This window comes from Hippoglossus hippoglossus, chromosome 4, assembly GCF_009819705.1.
Source record: "Hippoglossus hippoglossus isolate fHipHip1 chromosome 4, fHipHip1.pri, whole genome shotgun sequence".
NCBI classification, from domain to species: domain Eukaryota; kingdom Metazoa; phylum Chordata; class Actinopteri; order Pleuronectiformes; family Pleuronectidae; genus Hippoglossus; species Hippoglossus hippoglossus.
The window spans coordinates 8,793,527-8,815,658 of record NC_047154.1 but is presented as its reverse complement, the minus strand read 5'-3'; the positions used below and the strand labels follow the sequence as shown (position 1 = coordinate 8,815,658).

The window sequence follows — 22,132 nt, the reverse complement described above, 5'->3', positions numbered from 1 at the left end:
ATGCACCATAACCATCCACACATGCTTTCTATTATATGCTCTTGTTTCTCCCTTCAGGCTGAAACATCTGTATCACAGATATTTTACTTTTATGGGAATGCATGAAATCCAAATCACATTTCCCAGTCACAGCCAGGTGGAGCCATGTAAGCATGCAGCAGTAAAATCTGAGATGTATGCGGGCAATACTCGTAAGTAAATTTGCTCTACTGTAAGACGAAACAATCCTCTATTGTCCTGGTGAGATATGATACCTGGGGAGAAGTAAATTATAGGATATCTCGCACCACATGTAACGACAACCGATGCATATTTAATCGAGTGGATAAAAACAAGACTATGCATTGTAAGCAATTGCACTATTACAAAACCCAAAATGAAAAAGCTAAGATCATGTGCTCCATCTCAGGATACTCACAGATCAATGGCTTTATAATCTTAGGAATCTTGTAGCAACTGTTGTCCATGAAAACTGATTAAGATGCTGTTAAGCAGGCTCCTTACTGTGACACATTCAAAAAAGGAGGGATGGATAGATGGATTGATGGATTGATGGATTGTTGGATTGATGGATAGATGGATAGATGGATAGATGGATTGATGGATAGATGGATGGGTGGATGGGTGAACGGATGGATGGATGGCGTGCTGGCATGAGAGGCATTAATAAGAGTCCTGAAGGATAAACTCTCTGCACTGTGATGACTTTCTCCTACGCATTTATATTATGTAATAAAGAAAGGGAGGGGGGTTAGACACACTCGAGCAGGAGCAAACCTGCTGCAACACCTCACTGACGCTGCCATCAGGGAACCTTTAGTCGCCCGAGGATGTGAACCGTTCAAGCCCACATGCAGGAGCTCGTAAACACTACCAGCTGATGTTCAGGGGCCACAAGGGAGAACAGATTTAACCCTGTATTTAATCTACCTGCTAAAATCCACCAACAACGTTTTCGACTCATAACTGTTCATTGTGAATATCATGCAGCGACCAGGCCTGCGTTTGTTATGTTTAAGTCTCTTAAAAACCTTGACTGGAAATCCATTCTGATTTAATATCCAGACCCTGAACTTTACAGCTACACTGTCAGATTGGAAAAACAGCAGCTGACGCCAAGAAGCTTTTTTTCCATTCCATTTCCTTCGTTAAATCTGAGATCCATCCCCAGCACACTGCTCCTCAATTCAACTACAAGAAAGTACTTTCTTAAATTTCAACAGGAAAAGTACATTTGAGTTCTTAAACAAATATGACTTAAATACCTGCACTGTATTGCATCTGTTTAGATTATACATTCACCACTATATGAACTGAGGAAGGAGTTCTACCTTTGTTGAGGACAATATCATATCCTGCTCTATTCGGAAGAAAATAAGGAATTCAATAATATACACATATGCATTACATGCACTCATAGTAACACACAGTGGTGAAAGAGGCATTAGATCTTTCGCTTTTGTAAGTAGATGAATAACAAAAGTGCAACTATACTCATAGCAAAGGTACTATCAGCTAAATGTACTTGTCCTGCAAGATATAGCCCCTGTAACCGATATAGTATCATACTGTATATGACATTCTTATATATTGATGCATCAATGTGTAGTAGGCAGTTCCTTGTTATAGCTGAAGAAGGGGGAGCTATCACTTTATATATTATGTATACCATATATGAGGGCCCAGCCCCCCCCAAAGGGTCACAAGATCTGAGGTGTACTGTATTCATAAGTACAAAATTGTGATTATTTTTGGACTGTCTTTTCATCTGTTTGAATAAAGGATAATTAGAATAATAATTTGTGTGTGGGATGGCAGCATAGTGGTGTGGCGATTGGCACTGTCACCTCAATCAGGCCCCTGGTCGGGGTCTCTCTGAGTGGATTTTGCATGTTCTACCTGTGTCTCTGTGTTTTTCTGCAGGTACTCAGGCCTCCTATCAGAAGATAACGGATGAATGGAATTACTTTTTCAACACAACAGAAAAGTTTCTTTGGAGGAACTGCTAACAAATCTGGAACAAGACAAGGCAGCCCCAACCAAAAACTGCACTACACAAATAAGTCACAAGAAAAAAGACTGGGAACCACTGGTATCTATTACAGTACATTGTATTTTATAAAGTGATCATATGTGTTAAATGTAAAATCTGCACTGTGACTTGTCAGATGATGTGGAGGAGTAAAAAGTAGAATGTTTGCCTCTGAAATCGAAGAAAAGAGAAGTTAGGTATAATAGAAATACTCAAGACAAGTATTAGTATTTCAAAACTGCACTAAAATGCAGTTCTTGGCTAAACGTGTCTTAACTTTCAAATAAAGTTAGTTGACACAACATAGCAGATAGTAATAGCTTTATAGTATTTTTTTTAAAAGCCCAGTGTCGTCCATGCAGCATGACGCATCAGCAGTATCGCAAGTCATACAGCAGTGACAACTCATTCACTGCCCATGCAGGCTGTCATTTGGGCACAGTGGCAGCCTGCAGCGTGTCATGAGGTCCTTTTGATGTTGAAATATTACCTTGCATCTTCCCTGACAGCCTGTGATTAGCACAGACAGGGTCTGAGAGGGGGAGAGGTGGAGACACAGATAATGAGCATCAGATAAACAGAGAGAAGCTGCCACATGTAAACAGACGAGAGCGAATGAAGACTGACTGAGGAAAAACACCAAGGCCACATGTGTAAACATAGTGGAGGATTCAGGAACTGGCTACTGTGTGTTACAGTGCGTTACTGTGTGTGTACATCTGTCTTTTTGCTCCTTTATAATTATTTGGTTTGGTGATCACTGCTAATCATCTGCCTACTGGAGCTGCCTCTTCTGTAGTCTGGATCAAAGCAGCAACCAACCATCCATCCATCTATACCGCTTTTCCTTTAGGTGTCACAGGAGCCAATCCCAGCTAACATTGTGCGAGAGGCTGGTACAACCTGGACAGGTTGCCAGAGTATCCCAGCGCCAACATACAGAGACAAACAATCTTTTACACTCACATTCACAACAATGGTCAACTTAGAGTCTCCATTAAACCCAATATCTCCATGTCTTTGGACTGTGGGAGGAAGCTGGAGTGCCCAGAGAAAACCTATTCAAACACAGGGAGAACATGCAAACTCCAAACAGAAAGACCCCGGGATTCAAACCCAGAATCATCTTGCTATGAGGCGACAGTGCAAACCACTGTTCCACCCAACCTTATAATTACTAGTTCCACAATGGAAAATATCACAGAAGAAATCAAATGTAGAGTGTGTAATATTTCCTCTAACTAGAGCTAAAGCATCTCTGGTTTTGGAAGTGGCCCTCAACTCAGAGACAAACAAGTCATTCAAACTCAGAAATAAATGGGACAGATGCAGGACCTCTTCAAGCTACATGTAACCTAAACCCCCTCAGTAGATGATGAGTGAGGTGCTGGTTTGGGCAGGGTCGAAGTTCAAGCACGTGTGGGATGCAAAGTCAACAGTGCTCTCTTTTAAGGACAATCTTTCCCCAAAATGTCGCTATATATACCAAAATTACAGCGTGCACCTCAGCTGGAGCGAGCACAGCTGGTTTTCTCTTGCCAGAGGCATTGATTTGAAAACACTTCCAATCAAACAACGTCAGCATCGAGTTACAGCTAAGCTAAGAAAGCACCGGGTGCCTCCAGTGCAGTGTTTTGAATGTGGGGCTGAAATTACAGACTTGGCTGTGGCGTGTGATTAGGGTCTGTATGTGAGGATGTCAGTCAGCCTCCAGAGGGAGGGGCTGCTAATTGAAATGACATGTTAGAAAGACGCAGTGATAACACACTCCTAATGTGGTTGCATCTATACGCTCTCTCATTCTATCGTATCCCATAGTGTGTGTGTGTGCTCTTCTACAGATATCTTTGCAAGGACCATGTTTAGCTTACAACCTACAGAGTGAGGACATTTTGGGAAAGTGACGACATTTTTGCTGGTCCTAACTTTCTGACCCACCTTTAATGGACTGTTTGAGGGTTAAGACTTGGTTTTAGGGTTAGGGTTAGTATTTGGTTTAGTTTAGGGTTTGGGTTAGGGTTAGGCATTTAGTTGTGATGGTTAAGGTTAGGGTAAGGGGCTAGGGAATGCACAATGCCAATGAGTGTCCTCACTTAGATAGAAGTACAAACGTGTGTGTGTGAGTGTCAGTCTATATACAAATTCAATTACACCCAAATAATAATGAGTGATGGCTTCGGATCAAATTCCCTGTGAACGTTCCCTCCCTCCATTTTCCGGCTGTCTGAACAAATAAAAAATACTGAATATGAGAACATTATCCACTCCCCTCTGACATCCACCACAGGCATTTCATATATTTCCCTGAAGCGATGGCTCCTCCATTCTGCTTTGACAAAGAACCTTTTTACCCTAATATAGAGTGTTTTCTATTCAACAGCCCAGCGAGCACACAACAAAGAGAACGTAAAGCTGGAGCAACCTGATACTCTGATAAAATATGAATCCTCATAAATCTGAGGTGATCAGAGCATTTTCTAATGTCACTTTTTGTTTATGGAACTTGTTTTGTCTTCTTGTACGTTCAGTGCAGAATTTGGTGACACCACAGAGAAAGCGGCTGAACTTTAGTGGAGGGAGGGCAATGGATCACAGGATTGGAGGAGGAAAGTGAGTGAATGGTGAATTGTGTTGCATTCTGCTTTACGATTGCTAGTGAATGTTCAGAAATGTGTCTTACCACCTTCTTCAGTCTTGGATTTCTCTCTGAATATACTGAATATTCACTCACCATTGCCAAACAAACAAATTAAATATAATGATTTTTAAGATAGTGGAAACAATTTACATATTGTAGATGAGGGGAAATATGTGGATATACAGAGATATACAAGAGTAGTTTAAATGCAAATGGTTAATACAAACATTAATGTCTCAATTCTGCATTGCATATTCAAAAATGAGTTTAAACAGTGTTTTTGCACTGTACGGTATAATATCCCTTTAAATGACTGCTAAAAGAAACTATAACATTAAAGAAAAGAGTAAACTCTGCCTGCAACAAACTATTATACTCCTCATCAATTAATCTGTAGATTATATTATCAAAATCAGCAATTAAGGTACAAGTAGTAAATCTTCACATTAGAGTGTGTGTGACAAAATGACACAAATTTGTAATTGATTATTTAATTATATAGACTACTCTTACTGTATAATTTTAGTATAGTGAACTGATTTTTAACTGTGTGTCGATATTGCACTGATGTCCTTCTTGATTTCTTTCTTGTTTTTACTTGTTGTCTTGACATGCTCTCGGTGCCTTAGAATTGCCCAAATAAAGTTTTGAGGTGAATTGAATTGAATTGAATTATCAATCAATTTCAGTTGTCATGTTATGATATCTTGATCATGAGATGAGCATCTGTGTTTATTTTCTGTAAGGCTATATTCTTAAAAAAAGAAAGAGCAATCGTCCATATGGATATGAAGTTTGCCCAACTATTTTTGCGCACCTATCCTAAAAAGGACTTTGCATGGACTTCCATTCATTGTGGACAGCGTATACACACACACACTCAGCTATCATGAGTGATGTCAGGATCACCTTGACCTCTACATAACAATTATTCCATTGATCAGTGCCTCGCCAGCTCAGTCTAACGTCGACAGTTCAGGTCAGCGAGCGCTGCCCAGATGTCTGAGCTGTGAGCTCACACTGTGCATGTCCTTAACTCTTCTGTGTCGAGTTAACTCACCACATAACTTCAGCGAGGGAGAACAGAGACCTCTGTGTGGGCACCTGTCACCCACATACCACGGCAGGACACCTACATACCATCTATGTAACGCCTACATAGCACCAAACAACATACACACCATCTCCATGATACAAAAGCAGGATGTGTACTCCAGTGATGAGAATCGTTTCTAAAGCCGTACCTTGAATATTCAATGTTTCACCAGCTGACCACAGTGAACTCGGAGAAAATCTGAGCGACCATAGATGAGTCAGTTGTTTAACTTTTCCAAAACATTCTTCTAACTTCCCCGCCACAGTAAAGCAAACAAAAAATGTGTGTGAGCTTGAAGCAGAAAAATAAAAGTCACATCATTTTCATTTAGTTACTCTTTTTTTTTTCCATAAAAAGCACAGTTCCAGCATTCTGCACAGTATAGTGAATTGTATAATGAAGTAAACAGAGTCCAGACAAACTAAATCACACTCAAATAATTATGCTACATATTAAACACAAATTAAAACATTTAATTTTATGCATTCTCTGAATAAAATAGTTAAAAGGTTGAAGAGATCTGCTCCCGCTTGAGTTTTGATGATTTTTTTAAATAGAAACGTTTTCTCTAATCATGATCATTATTTGAAGTGAAAAGGTGTTTAAATAAAGGAATGAGGCTTAATCACATTTGAATGCAACCACAGCAAAGTAAAGCAACATGTATTAGCCTCAGTTAGAAACAGCTGGATCTGCAGCAGCACAACAGAGAGGAGTTTGAATCTGGCACAGCATCACTCTGCTCTGCTCTGCTGTCCCCTCCTCTAGTCTGCCATGCAAAAAAAAACAGCCACTTCACACAGAAGGTACAAAGAGTTCAAACGTGCAAGAAGGACGATCAGGGTGAACGTTTATGGCACACACACACAAGGCTTCAAGAAAGTTGGTCACTGTCTGAAGTCCAAACTTTACAGTCCCAACAAAGACAAAAGAAGAAGGATCAAATATTTAGGATGAGAAGTATAAAAGAAAAAGGTTGACTTACTTTTGAGATGTTCTTTGTTCCTTTTAGACCATTTGTTCCGAGACGGTTCCAGATTATCCAAGTTAGAGTCAGACGGCTGGATGTTACAACCCGAGCCCTTCTCGCTCTCACACCGTCAGTTGCCTTCACCAGGACTCAGAGGGCTGATGTAAGACACCCCTGCACAGAGGAAAAAAAGAGAGGGAGAGGAGCGAGGGAGAGGGGGGGAGAGAGAGAGAGAGAGAGAGAGAGAGAGAGAGAGAGAGAGAGAGAGGGAGGTAGGGGAAAAAAAACTTCACATTCTGTGGATTCTTGGGAGCGTGCCAAAGTCCCAGAATTCCACATGCCTCACATAAGGTTTCAATTAAGGCCGAATCCAACGTTCAATCAGAAAGCTTTCTTCCTCCTGAAAAGAGCCTTTCTTTTGACAGCTAGACACTGGAGCAACAATCCGAGGTAATGTTTGTGTTGCTCCCCTCTGAAGTAATTTCAGAACACATTTGTAGGAAATGTTTGTTGCTGCTGTCCCAGACCACTTCTCATCAAGTTTCCAGGTCATGTTTAAAATGTTGTGAATACATATCATCATACAGTACACCTGTTGAGTTTGATTGTATAAAAAAGCTGATCTTTGATTTGTCATTGTCTTTGATGTACGCAACAATCCACTGTTATTGTATCAAACAGGGTGGTGTCTTTACTGCAGCCAGATCTATGAATAGAGTGTCATGGAGAGGTTGTTTTCTAATCAGGTCATAAAATGTGGGTTTTGCAGCTAATGTGGCCTGAAACATTTTACCAGACCGAAAAAAGTATTTTGTTTTGTTCAGAGGACATTTTGACATCAGGGTTTCCTGCTTTCTTGATGTGTGGAAAGCTACTTGTAGAGTTTGGATGACAACAGCTAGAAAAATTATACTGCTGAGTTTGGTGATGACCTGATTTTTTCACCGGCAGCTATGGGTGGATTTCCAATTTGATACCATAGATTACGCATGTAAAGATGGAAGACGACAGCTCCCACAAGTGAAGCCAAATCATCTCGTTTGCCCCCTGGTGGCTGGCAGAAGTATATGTCTCAAACCCTGTCTCCTCCACATTAGTAAAAATGAGGGGAAACGCCATGATTGACAGCTGAGACTGACTTGTGATTGGTCAAGCATGTGTATCGGTGAGACCTCGATACTGCAGCTCCATCTCTTGGACTCTGGCTCCAAATACTGAAAAAACGCAAGATACCAGCAAATATATCCAAGACATTTTGGCTTCATTTTTGAACAGCCACAAAGTGAAGATGCGTCATCCATCTTTGTATACAGTCAATGTCTGGCACAGAGGGCTGTTCTGCATGACCTCTAATAACCAAGTGATCGCCTGACTTTGCATCTAACAATGTTCTCTCGGCTTCAACTGATAATTAATAGGTGTCAACGTTCTAAAATGGTTAAAAAGATCAACAGTATACCAGCTAAACATTAGCTTGTCAGCGCTGTCATTGTGAGCAGGTTGCCATGTTAGCATTTAACTAGCATTTAGCTTGAGCACCTACCATAGACTGTATATAGAATGTTTTTTAAACTAAAACTAAAGAACTTTAAACAAATAAATGTCATTATAACTCAAATAAAAACTTGACAGAAGTGTAGCTTCACAGTTACTAGCATTTCTTCATACTCTTCTACTACATTTCACAATCATCCGCACAAATATCCGTCTGCAATCTAGGACACCATCAGTGTCAGTGTCATTCTGCTAAGTAACCTCACTGCAATCTGTCACATCATGATGCTTAATGTAATGTAGCTGGAGAGTGAGAAAGGAAACGAGTCACAATGGAACAACAAATAATACTGACTGAATAGTTGCAATAGAGCTACATTTTCCAGTCCATCATAAACCACTTTCTGGAAAATCTGATCCAAGATACCAAGGGCTAATAATGCAAAAAAAGTAACACATTCATACATTTTTTCCAAGTAGGAAATTTGTTTAATAAAGATGATAGAAATCATAGTTAGTCTTAAAGCTGAATAATATCTACTCTTTAATGATTACAATCAGAAAAGAAGCAAATATTATAAATACCCCCCACAGCCCGTACCATGTACCTTAATTACATGCTGTTAAGAAATACCCCCAATGATCATTTCATGTCGGTCCAATATTGTATAAAAATCATCAGGATAAATGACTAGATGGTAAATTCCACCTATAAAGCATCTATCGATACATATAAAAATAAGTCTCATAAGCAAAATAAATAGATGCACCTGAAGACTGCTTCATCCAGTCACTATGACAGGGATTTTGTCCTTCATCTCATGCTGTGTTCAAGTGTTCTTCATAACAAATATGAACTGAGAGTGATGCTGACATACGATGCAAACAACACTAAACACTTCATCTTATTCATTCATTCATTCATCTTTTGGGACAGGACAGTCATTGTCAGGAACACATGCACGTGACATTTGTTATTGCACAGCGATTAAACTAAAGTTCAAGAAGTTAAGAGACAAAGGGAGGTTGGTCTTTGGGTTGTCTCTCTTCCTCTCATTGTTTAAACTCCGTTTTTCACCAGCTCATGGACTCCATGTTCGTCGATCATCAGCGTGGGATGAAACTCTCGTCCTTTCACCAACTCTTCAAGGCCCTTAAAGAAGCACAGACACCATCAGGTCATTGTTTGGGGGTGTACAGACAACATCTGGAGTTTCTATTTCAAACATCAGACGTTGCCTCCTTACCTCTCCCCCGTAGGACACCAGAGGGCAGACCTCACATTTGATTGGCAGGTCTGTTCCGTCCTTCAGGCTGCGTTAGAAGAGACAAATTAGGCAAAGATCAGAAGATAAAAGGAAACAGAATGAGTGATTGTCTCCTTAAAGAAAGGGTAGAGGGACAGTAGCGGAGAGAAGCAGCTGTGAATCCTGGACACAGCTGTTCTTCTACTGCAGCTTGTGATTAGAGTTCAAAAGGCAAAGAATCAGAGTTTCATCATTCCCAAACACAACCGGTGATTAGTCCCTCCGTAACAGACTTCCTCTAGAAGAAAACACATGAATTACAGGTAATATGAATGCATCTCCGTCCAGTGCTTTTGGTAAACTGGAGGAACTTTGCACCACATTACCGTCACTCAGATTGTTTACTTCTAGATAATCATTACAGACCACAATTACTAATCACACATCAGGTGTTTCAAGTGTTCGGCTGAGCGGCCACCCACATAGCTGTATCATGAGAGTAAAGGAAAAGCTGAATGATTAGGGAAGAAGCACACCATAAACAGTCAGAGCCGAATAACATTCATGGATTCCATGAATGTTTCTGAAGCACATGCTCATTTATTTCAGTTTTCAAAACAAGCAGGTGGACTGACACTCAAAGGAAATTTAGCAAGCAATGTTCTGCTGCCCTTGTTTAACTATTTCACACGGAAATAAAAGATTTATCAGCGACTGCAGAGTTGTTGCAGTTTGCCATAAAGTGTGACAGGAGCCCATTATCCAGCATGCAATACATGTTGTGTATTAGTAGCAACCATCTGAGGGGAAAATTACATGTCAGCAGGTCATTATGACTGTAAATCATCTAACCAGGACGCCAAGAGCGTTGCGTTTTCAGTTGTCTAAACTGATCCTCGCTGTCATTTACTTCATCACAACAGACGGTGAAGATACTGAAAAATGGAGGCTGCCTGGAATCTCTCCATGCAGGTTCCTCTTTTTCAGTGGTAATGAAGGACAGGGGACATCAAGGATGAGTAGTAGCGTTAACATGTCTAAGAGAGAGGGAAAATAAGAGCCAGAACCCCGTCACCATGCACTCAGAACTGCAGGGGGATAATTACTTTCTGTTGCCATCATCTGTGACACTGCCTGCTGCTCCGTCTCTGGAAACATTGCATGGGACACACAGGTGCAGGACCAAGCATGAGAGAAGGGGAAGTGAGAGTGAGGCTAAAAGAATATGATGTCTCTAGAATAACACAAAAAAAAGCCAAATGCATATAAAACAAAGTGTGGCGAGTGTTTGGAAGGTGAGGAGGACCACAAGGAACCTGGAACCTGTTTCCACATTGTGTGAGTGTGAAGGGACATGACATTTGTGATGGCGTGTTTTAGCTATGGCTGGCTATGGTCACCTGGGTATGGCAGGCACGCGTCTGCCGTTCTCGTCGATGAAGTGGCCCCCAGCGTTGAGTACCCAGCGGTGGTGGAGGGAAATGAGGGCGTGTTTGGCTGTGGAGGGTGTGTCCTTTCCATCCTGACTGTCTGCATTCTTCAGCGGGGAGAACTCGTCCTCCCGCAGCACTTCATACACGACAAACGTCCTATTGGAAAGACATCAGCACAGAGGCAAGGGACATCAGACGCGACTATTAGAATGACAAACTATAACTTATAATATTATACAAGGAATTTATTCTCCAGTAGTTCCTGTGGAGCTGTTTAATGGCTAAAGGCAAGATCGTGGTTGTGCAAGACAAATTTCAGGGGTGAACAAAACGCTCCTGAAATAAGAGCAGAGTTGTCATGATTATGACTCCGGACTGTTTATTCTCGCCTCTTTAATGAAGAGTGTTTTCAGTTTTGATTATTACCTCCTTGTGTTTCGTGTCCATCACTGTGTATATGTTTGTATTCGACCCGTACCCGTGTTTCATGGTGTCCCACTCTGTTTCCCACTCTGTGTTTCTTTCTGTTTCTTTCTGTGTTCATGTTTTCTCCCTGTGTTCTGTTTCCTGTTTTATTTTGTAGTTTCTGCTCCTTGTGTTGTCCAGCTTGACTTCCCGTCTTTGTCCTGTTTCCCGCCCTTGTGATTGTCTGCTCCAGTCCTCATGTGTTCCACCTGTGTTCAATTGCCCCTGCCTTCCCTGTGTATATAAGTCTCTGTGCTTCCCTTTATCCTTGTTGGTTCATCGTTATTTATGCCTCGTCATTTGTGCTTGTCATTCCTCTGCGTCATCGCCATCTCTTGTGAGTTCCTAGTGTTTTCCCCAGTGTGATCTATGTTTTTTCAGTTAAGGCTTCTGAGATCTCCTTCTAGTTGTATTTTCTGTTACGTGATTTTTTCAATTAATAGGGCACTTTTTGTTAAGACATTTCTGTCGCTGCATCTTGGGTCCACCTGCTCCTGACAAAACCCTGAGAGGAGTCTTAGGTTTAATTACTCTGTTGGTAATACTGGAAAAGCTAGCAAGGGTAGGTGACAACTGATACATCTCAGCCCCTCCCATCTGCCCTGATGTCAAAGCTACGCCCCCAAAATACATGAACAATGAGCCTGAGAACTGCAAGAATCCAACTTTTCTGTGATTCGCTCGCTAACTTTTGGATCTTGTCTCCACTTCAGCGATGTATGTCTTCCCGGCTGAAGACTCCACACGTAAGGACTGAGAGCACTGGTAGGGTGCAGGCAGGCAGGCTCAACTGAGGTACTCAGAGCTGTCCACTTGTGAGCGGATCACTTGAGTCAGATGCTAAAACCAGCTCTGAACAGGACCAATGAGACCCGAGACCAAACAATACTGGGGGAAGAACAGAAAATAGTAGGACCTTTTTTAAAATCGGGCAGCAAAGTGATTCAGCTGGAGGTGCCAGTCTGCCAGTCCGAGCACAACTGTAATCCATCTCCTCTGCAACACAGAAAACTATTCCTCCTCCCCTCTGCTTTGTAATATAGTGAATAAACCTTGAAGCAAGCCCGAGATGTCTGCAGTGTTTTTCCATCAGTCAATCATTACGGGAATCCTTTCATTAGATGTAAAGTTCTATTAGTACTGGCGTGACTCAGAGCTGATGTCATGTAACAGTGGAGGAGGTGGAATGAGTGAACAGCTCATAAAACCTCCATCCTCCTGCAGAGAGCTTGGCAGGCCGGGGCTGCTGGACCCGGCCACGGAGCAATGGCATGACTGAGGCTGGTGGATACAGATCAGGACTGGAAAAAGGGGCTGGTTCATGTGTGGAGGAACAGATCAAGGACCAGTCAAACCCCGAGCTCGGAGGATTGCCAGAAGAACATATGCAATTACGCTGCCTCTCAAAGGGAGCATAAGATATTCATTGTATTCTTATTACTTTAAGGCTTTTAAGTCTGAGGTACGATGCCATCGGCTGACACTGTCACCCATACACACACACTGTGGAAAAAATGCACTGTAACTCACTTGGCCAACTGGAAGATGTCAAAGACAAACTTTTCCATTTTAATCCCATTTGGTTTGTCTGGTTTGATTAAATGACCCTGTGAATCCACAAATGGGATTTTCTTCTGGGCCACGTGGTGCTGCAGCTTTGGCTCGAACTTCCTGATCAATAGAAAGAAAAAAACATGTTTTATTTTGCACATTTACTGTATAATGACAGCGAGCTACTCTTCATGCTAGAGGCAACCAGAACTACAGAAAAATGTTGGGTAAACATTTGACTTACTGCACTACGTCTCTGAGGAAGGAAAAGCTGAAGAAGTGATTGGCCACGTTTCCCGCATTGAACATCAGTCGACCGTCAGAACTGCGCTTCTCAGCCGTCGCCAGGGTGATCTCACTGTACTCCACCACCTGGTAATGCCCATCCACCTTGCAGACCACACCAACGGCCTCTGTCGGATTGGTTTTCTCCACCACCTGGAAAATTTGTGTCACAGGAAGAATTTTTTTGTAATTTGTCGAGGAAAAAAACTGAACTTTATTGTACCAGTAGGAAATTTCCCTTGATGAATTTTTTTTAATAAAGTGCAATACTAAACTATGTTCAATGAGGTGGAAAAAGAAAAAAAAAACATACATATATTTTAGCCTAGGTGGTGTTAAGGGCACACAATGGACAGGGGGACAAAGGAGTGTTTGAAACTGTGGTGCTTTCTGCCTGAGGGGAGGAGCTGGTAGTCCGAATACAGGACGTGAGTTGGGTCTGAGACAATTTACCCAACATACAAATACCGAAGTGTCTATTGGCAAGACACTGAACCCACAAACTGCTCCTGACGGCTGTTCTGTCAGTGTGTATGGTGTGTGATAGAAAAAGTGCTGTGAAGAGCTCTGACTGTGAATAAGCTCGATGAATACAGTGCATTTACTGTATCATTGAACTATTCACTTAAGTAATCAATTTATTGAAATGGGGCTTGTGACATTGCTCTTCAAAAACTTCCACTTTCTACAGCAGCACATTAAAGCCTGCACTGGAAGAAAAAATCCCTCTCCTCATCTGTTGGGTCATAATGACAGAGCGGAGTCCTGAAGGGGGGTTGGTTAGCTGGGTGGGGTGAGGGGGTGGGAGGGGGTGGTGGTGAAGCCACATGAACTGTAGTGGGGCTTAGTAATTTTTGACGGGAGGGTGGAACGCTCTCGCTCTGATCCCTCCATCTCTGCTCCACCGCACAACTCATAATGTCAAACAGGAGCAGGGTCTGGATGATCTGCAGTTAAATATTTCAATATATTCTGTTTTAGCTGGAAATATGGTGAAAATACTCAGAATGAAAAATATATTTCACTGTGGTATTGCTAAGAAATATCGTGCCTAGAAACAGCTAGACTGACTTCAGGCGCACAGATCTTTCCCTTTAAACTTGCAATTGCCATGAGAATGGGGAAACTTGATTTTACTATTTTGATGAAGTTGCCAGACATTTATTTCAAAACATATACAACAATCAGTCACAAATGTCACATCCTATTGCCCAAGCAGGGGATTATTATTATTATTATTATGGACAATGACAATATATTTGGACTTTTTGAGACAAAGTGTCATATGTGCCATCACTCATTTGGTTATAAAGCATGTTCCCGAATGGTTGCATCTCTGTTTTTTCTGGTTATTATTTTGGCAACTACTCAAAAAACGTTTATAACAGGAGACCCAACTATTGATCCACAAGCCAACCAATCATCCAGTAATTTTTCTTTTTCAACATTAGTTGAATATTTTCCTCTTTTTCCTCTAAGGTCGCTGTCGCTTTTGACAAGTCATGTATCACCTACTCCTTGGTTTTTCCCATAGACTGAATATAAAGATGAACAACATGCTAGCTCCCCCCAAGTAAAGCCAAAGCAGCTCCTGATCGTTTCTCTCATGTAGGTAGTTTTTAAATCACACTGCTGTATGTTTAAGTGCTCATTTAGCCCAGTGAGTTTTATTTTAACTTATTTGTTGCTGTATAAACTTATACATAAGAAACTTTATAATCGACAGCTGAGATGATGTTGTAAATCTTTAATGATGTTTACCTTTATTATTCTACTATAAAAAGAGTCATATGTTGCTTGCATTGTCTTTCTACATCAACTAAATATATAGAAGAGGACTAATCATTGTAACTACAAATTTCAAAAGATAGTTTTGTGGATGGATCCTCCTCCTAAACTGATCTGATTCGTGAGTCGCTTACCAACTATTCATCTATTTATTTATGTACAGTGCAGGGCTGATACATGAAAAGAAATGAGAGAAAAAAACAAAGAAAAGTAGTTTATTTGCTAGTGGAAAGTTCTCTAATCCAACCCCTGCACCCTGAAAAGTCCTTTTCCTTCCCTGAAATGAGACCACACTCTGTCCAAACAGACAGTTTAGGAAAATATGTCAGCTTTTTAAAACACTTGTGTTATCTGAGACTGTGATGAAAAGTGGTGATGAAGAAGATTTTGGGCTCATCCCTCAAATTTCCTAGAAAGCTGTAATGAGTTTATTGCCTATAAGACCACAGGAAGAGACAAAGTGGCCTGTTACACCACCCAGTGGTGCAGCAATGGAAGGTGCAGCGGTGCAGAAACCTCACGCACGCAGGCACGCGCACACACACACACACACACACACACACACACACACACATCCTGGAATTTATACCGGACTGATTGATCAGACTGGATCACATTCAGCGAATGCTGATGTACTTTGTTCACTTGCACTGTGCACTAACTACACACTTCAGTATTTTAATAACTAAAATAAGATTATCATTGCATACATGCATCCTTATAATGAATTCCTGGTCTGATAAAAGGTAACTGAGTTTATCAGTGTTACAGGCCATAAAAAAACAAGGGATCATTGTAAGGAACAACTTTATGGCTGGATCATAAGTCTGCAAGTGTCTCAAGCTTAGTTAATCTTGTTTTTCTTAAATTGGAGCCTGTACTGTGAGAGCAAGACTTTTTATTGGCATATAAAACTCTTACTAAAGACCTGGTTGTTATCACAGAGATAAATGTAAAAGTTAATACGTTATGCAGCCTCATAATTCAGATACTGTGGTCTTCAAAAGTAACACTATTAAATCATAACAGTAAGATCTTTAAAATCTAAACCACCATCTGATAATTGTGTTTCGTGCATAAATAACACTAATTTATCTCAAGACACTTTTGAAATCATTATGGAGACTGCAGAGATCTCAAATAAGAAATGAAATAGGCAGCTACAGAGAGAAAAAGCATGAAATCGATGTGTGACCGACCTTAGCTCCACAGTCTGCTCCCTTCTGCACACAGAAACCAACAAAGGCGGGATCTGCCACTTTGACCAGGATGTTATCTACACAGTACACATGGATGAACTGGATCCCCCTCCGCTCCATGTCATCCATGATACCCTGGTTCCCCAGGGCTCTGTAAAGACCCCCATTCCCATCTGAAACACAAGCACAGACAGGCTTTTTTAAATTTTTTGAACTAAGGGACACTCACTTACTAAAACCAAAATCACAAATCCTAAGGAAGTTTACCAGGGGCCATGGAGAGCTTCCCTTTGCTCTCAAGGATGATCTTGCCATTGTAGTCCATGGCTGGAAGCATGCCCTGCTGAAAGAAGATGATGTTGCTCTTGTCCAAGCCAAAGTAGTTGTGTCTCGAGAAGAAGTCCTTGGTGGACTCCATTGTCCTTCCGCTGGTCATGATGTACCTGAAGGTAAAAGAGAAGGAACATGGCACTATTTGATCTCCTTTCTATTTTAAATCAAATATACAACAGTAAAACAGTATAGCTGTGGGATACCCAGTATGTTTAGTAAATCAAAATCTTCTTCAGAGACTATTCACAAAAACAAGAAGCTGACATCCCCCGATTCCATCTATGCGACTGATAATAAACTTCTTTACAGCTGCAGTTACTGTTAGACCCTGAACTCTTCCTCGCTTCACAGGGAACTTGTCTGTTTCCAGTAACACAACCCCCTCGATTAAGCTTCCTTTTACCATTACAGTGATTTGACCCAGTTAGTCAACATGTATTTTTTGGTTCTCATAATGAATAAAGAAAGAAGAGTATTTGGGGGGTTGGATGTGTTCATTATTCTTAAATAAAGATGCATCTGAAAGGCACAGTAACTAAACTGTCTTCCTCAACAACCTCACAAACCATGACACCATGTCTTACCAGGGAATACAGCACTTGATTTTGTGCTTCTGCTCCGCCAGCTGTTGCAGCTTCAGAATGCGTTCGGCCTGGATCTGAAAGAGGGTTTTGTGTGACGGCAGCCCCACATCATACATGCCTTTGGGGTAAGAGACCCCCAGTCTGGTTCCTTGGCCCCCAGCCAGCAGCAGGGCTGCCACTTTACTCTGAGAGATGTGGTGAAGACCTGAGGGGGCCAGAGGACAACAGATTGAACTGTAGTAAAGAGAAGAGTTATGGCAGTGAAACATGTTGATATACTGATATGATGGAATATGATCCCAATTGACAATATCTAATCTGTAGTGATGGGCATAGTGCACCTTTGTGAGAACATAACTGATAAATAACAATAAACAGAACTAAAATGTATAAATCAAGTTTACTGAGCCACCACCCAACATTTTATGATCAGTCCTCCAGGACTTAGGTAAGATGATATTGGATTAGCCATGAACTGAAATCTAATAACCCTGCCCAAGCCTGTGACTGGCTTTATTGTGGTCCATTGGTTCAATGGTTTATACTGGTTCCAGTAAATCTTACGTAAACTGCTGATACGTGACTTAATATCCACACTCTTTCTACTTGAGGTCATTAAAAGACAAGGTTTATATCTATCTTATATCTATGCCCATTAGGGCAGGTCGGCTAGACTTTGACTACCCTCCCAAATCTACACACACATACACGCACACACATGTTCGCACACACCACACCCAGGTCCCAACAGAGCAGGGTGACCTCATGAATGAGGGTCAAGCAAAAACTCCTTTTTACGTCAGGGCCCAAATCAATACCAGATGTTCCCCTCTGCCCACCACCACTGTCATCATCCCCATGAAAAAAAAGGAAAAATCTAACAGACTCAGTAAAAGTGGTCAGACCCCCATTGCAAGGGGGGAATTGCGCAAAACAATGAACAACACAAGCAGACGTACTCATATTTCCGATCTATGCGGGAGAGGGAGGCTGGGAATCGTTTGTGAACCACAGAGAGGACAAACGGGGAGTTGCTGATGTTCTGACTCAACTAGGACTTAGCGATAAGCTCCTACATAGGTGATTAAAAAAAAGGCTGTAATGAGGGCCTACTTCTGGAATTTCACATTATCAGAACGCTCACTGAGCCATCTCAACATCATAGCATTTGGGTTAGCATGTGATGTTTAATCCTCTCTTCCCCTGTCTTACCTCAATGTTTGAAAGTCGTGTCTGCTCTAACCAGGTTAGACTGGTTTGCCAACTGGAATTGCTCTTAGACTATAGCTAGGCTATGATTGCAGCAGGACTGCTTGATACATAGTATTTCTCCTCAGATACTTGACCATTAATGACATTAATCCACCAATTCACTGAACTTCAGTTATGCTTCAAAATGTTTACCCTTATCAATGCTGCTAAAACCTTTATCTTGATGATGTTCTGCTTTACACTTGACATCTATTGCACTTCTGTCCGTCCTGGGAGAGGGATCCCTCACATGTGGCTCTCTCTGAGGTTTCTACGTTCTTTTTACCCTGTTAAAAGGGTTTTTTAGTAGTTTTTCCTTACTCTTGTTGAGGGTTAAGGGCAGAGGATGTCACACCCTGTTAAAGCCCTATGAGACAAATTGTGATTTGTGAATATGGGCTATACAAATAAAATTTGATTGATTGATTGATTGATTATCTCTCTCTCCTATTGAGACACGACATTGTAATAAACCCAATAAAAAAAAAATACTGCCAAAATAAGATATATTGTTTCCTTATGACATATACCACTCTGGCCAAATAAATCCTCACCTGCTTGCTCCCACTCTTTGACACTCCCCCTGTCCCTCGACACACTCCCCAGCACCTCCCGGGGCACCGGCTCCATGCGGGCGTCCATCTTCTCGTGCTTGCTGCTACTGGACACCTCCATGGCATTCTTGAAGAACCCATTGATCTCTTTGAAGTCCATTCCTTGCAGGTCGAGGCTCAGGTCGGCCTGCTCCTCAGGGCTCAGCTCGCTCCAGAACTGCAGGAGGTGAGACTGGTCGGCTTCGGCCAACCTCTGAGTGAGTCCGCTGACACTGGGGTCCATGATGGATGTTGGTTTTGATTAACTCTGTAACCACACTGAAACAAAGAGGAGAACATGGGATGAGTGTCTGATGATTCAGACACTGATTTAACCAGTTATGATCATATTTAGGAGGGGAAACTACACAAGTTCACTCGTGATGAAAGGAAGATGGTTTGCCACGCCAACTCAACACACCAGTACTGAAGGAAGATGAAGTTTGGGGGATGGCTATTCCTTTTGTTTTGGTGCGTTGAGTTCCTCTGCTGAAACTTTGAAGCACAGCATTCCCTACAGTCCTTGCTACTAAACAAACAGCACTGGTGACAACACCCAGCCAGACATCGGCATCTTGAACTGGGAGTGTGGGTAAAAGGTTGTTTACAAATTAACACTGGAATGTTGATGTGCTCTCTCTGATGAACCAACACCCACAGAGAGCAGCTTGCTTTACCAGGAAACATCAAGCAACCACTGGAGGGGGAATGGGATGCTGGTGCTTTTTCTTTGAAGGGACACAACCCAGTACTGATGTATATCCTCACATTTGTCTGAGCTTTTTAATTCTTCTCTGTCTCATCTGTCCGGTCATGGTGGACAACAAGCATGTTGAACTTATAGTTTAAAAAAAATCATAATCAGATCTAAATACAAATATAAAAGTCATTTCAAATCCCCCGATTATGGACAGCACACAAAAATAATTTCCTTCACTTCAAGAAGGTATCTCCACGTATAATCCTCACTTTATTGTATAATTTCAACACTTTACTTCTCATTTTCAATCAAATCTCTTTTGCTGTTTACTTCTGTGAGTAACAGTGAGGTGTTCCTGTTCTCGGGACGGGCGAGTGGACAGCTGCCAGACACAATCACGATATAATGATGGATTCATTATATTATAAAAAACCTTCACACTTCACGTTTCCACGAGGCCGCGTCGACTCCACCAAAAACAAGACGTGTAAGTGTGAGCAGAGAGGACTCCGCTGTCAGCGTGGTGCGATGAATGAAACATAAGATGATAAAGGACGAAATGAGCTCCACGGTGCTGGAGTGCTGTCAGAGCTAAGTCCCAGCATCAGTGAGTGTGGTCCGACGATGGATTCAGCACGAGCAGCTCTGCGACTGTTAAACACTCCGTAAAAACATCCAAGATGTGATTCAATATTAAACTCACCTCACAGACGCTCCTTCGGTGTAAAGCACCATTAATGTCTGAGTTTACTTTGTGCTGCTGCCGGCGCCTCCCACCCGGACTACGCCTCCCGCGACGTCACATCTGACGTGGCACTGGCGACGTTGCCGAGTGATGGGCGTGCTGCCTTCAAGTGCTCCTCGTACATTTATTCCTACGGTGGCCGAGAGACGCACTGCGAATTAAGAAAACACATGCAAACAGCAGAGACACGTGCAAATTAAGAGAACTACTTCATCAATTCGACGACACATGCGCTGCGAAAAACACCCCAAAAAAGTGATGAAACTTGGTTGTAGTTCAATGCTTTTTGACGCCTGCTACTAGTCAGTGGTGATTGAACTTCACAAAGCATTGACAGCCAGGTTCATCACTTTTTTGGTTCCCCTGCAGTGGCAGCTGGTGATCAAATTTATTGGGGGGGGGGGGGGGGGGTACAAACAAACTGAAGCCACACTCAACAAAAACAACACAACACAATATTTCAATCCTGCCGCCTTCATCAAGCTGCTGAGCAATGCTAAGCCTGCTGAAAATGTTTTGCCTCATTGTGTTGTCTAAGTGACTTTGGCAACTTTCATGCCGTTTGCATTTTTCAAAGGGATGTTTTAGGTCTTGCACTCCTGTCGTTGTCCACAGTACCCCCATGCAGAGAGCTGTGTCCTAATCTGCAACAACCAATTAAAAAGCAGTCTCCGGACCCATGGTTGCCAAAAGTATCAGGACCCCCATTTACATCCCTTTTGGCCAACCAGGAAGTATATGTATTTAGACAGAAATTAACCGAAAACAATTCGTAAATTGCAACTTATATTGAATGGTCACAGGCGCTTACGGTCAACCAGGCGCATTGTATGAGTCATCTATTATTATATAATTAAATTATGTTTAACACTTTTAAATAGTTTTTTTTTTGTCTCAGGATGATGGAGGGGGCGGCCACTGGCCACTTTACCAGTCATCACTGGTTTACAGTATGTAATAATACTGCAGGGTCAGCACTGGCAGAGCTTAAAGGAATAACAAGCTTACGCAGGAACTTCAGTCAAGCCCAGAGCCTTTCAAAGGAGACCACTGACACCTTTCACTGGTGTGAAAACCGACCGGGGACACAAGTTTCAACTAATATTGGTCACTCTGGGCCCCATGACCTATGAGGTCACCAAGCCAATATAAGGCCAGGTCTCCCTCTCTTCTGTCTCTTTCTACGCCACCCTCGAGAGGAGAAGGCTGTCCAGCCTCTTTCTGATTCCTCTTTTCCACTAATCCTCTCAGAGGAGAAGGGTGGCGGTCCAGCTCACTCTTTCAACTCAAATCAACTTCATGGAGGAGAGGTACAGCTTCCACTCACCTCAACAAGGAAACCTCCTCAAATCCAAGCTCTACCAACCTTCAAGCAGCGACGCGATGTCCTGCCGGAGAACTTCAAACAGCAACTGAGCTGCACCGCACAACAGAACCACAAAGGCAGGAGCCACAAAACCAGCAAGACGACTTCGCAGAACTTCGAACAGCACAGCAACCTTTTTTCCCTTTCCATGGACGGGTAACACAACTGGGCTTAATAATTATACTAGGCTAAGCAAGACTGTTTATTCGATCCCTTGTGATGTTTATAAGTTTGATTTGTGTTGGTGTGATATTTTGGTTACAAGTTATTTAAAAGTTAATGTTAGTTATGCTCTTCAGTCTTTCCTTGCATGCATCTAGTAACTTTCTCTAATTTGGCACCAACACAGACACACGCATATC

The 22,132-nt window shown here is 41.9% G+C and overlaps 2 protein-coding genes across 8 annotated transcripts in view; both read right to left on the bottom strand.

The window, feature by feature from the left end:
- ddr2a (discoidin domain receptor tyrosine kinase 2a) overlaps positions 1 to 6,984 on the bottom strand; it is a 31,146-nt gene extending 24,162 nt beyond the window's left edge. For 2 of the 4 annotated variants that reach the window (XM_034584180.1, XM_034584183.1), the window contains exon 1: positions 6,752 to 6,983. The gene's annotated coding sequence lies outside the window, so the exon portion shown is untranslated. Of the gene's footprint in view, positions 1 to 6,751 lie in introns of all 4 variants that reach the window. The other 2 variants (XM_034584181.1, XM_034584182.1) reach the window with 2 other exon arrangements.
- Positions 6,985 to 8,696: 1,712 nt separating this feature from the next.
- Positions 8,697 to 20,490, bottom strand: uap1 (UDP-N-acetylglucosamine pyrophosphorylase 1). 4 transcript variants are annotated; one of them, XM_034584201.1, is made up of 11 exons: positions 20,363 to 20,490; positions 18,921 to 19,227; positions 17,116 to 17,320; positions 16,466 to 16,641; positions 16,199 to 16,371; positions 13,171 to 13,364; positions 12,906 to 13,046; positions 10,878 to 11,066; positions 10,584 to 10,625; positions 9,478 to 9,544; positions 8,697 to 9,383 (listed from the first exon to the last, which is right to left on the bottom strand). In XM_034584201.1, exons 2-11 carry the CDS (start codon positions 19,201 to 19,203, stop codon positions 9,291 to 9,293), a joined length of 1,563 nt encoding a protein of 520 aa, XP_034440092.1. In that variant the 5' UTR covers positions 19,204 to 19,227; positions 20,363 to 20,490; the 3' UTR covers positions 8,697 to 9,290. The 4 variants fall into 4 exon arrangements, with proteins under 4 accessions (XP_034440092.1, XP_034440093.1, XP_034440095.1 ...); XM_034584202.1 differs by having other exon boundaries at positions 18,921 to 19,238; positions 20,363 to 20,439; XM_034584204.1 differs by lacking the exon at positions 10,584 to 10,625.
- Between the last annotated feature and the right edge of the window lie 1,642 nt (positions 20,491 to 22,132).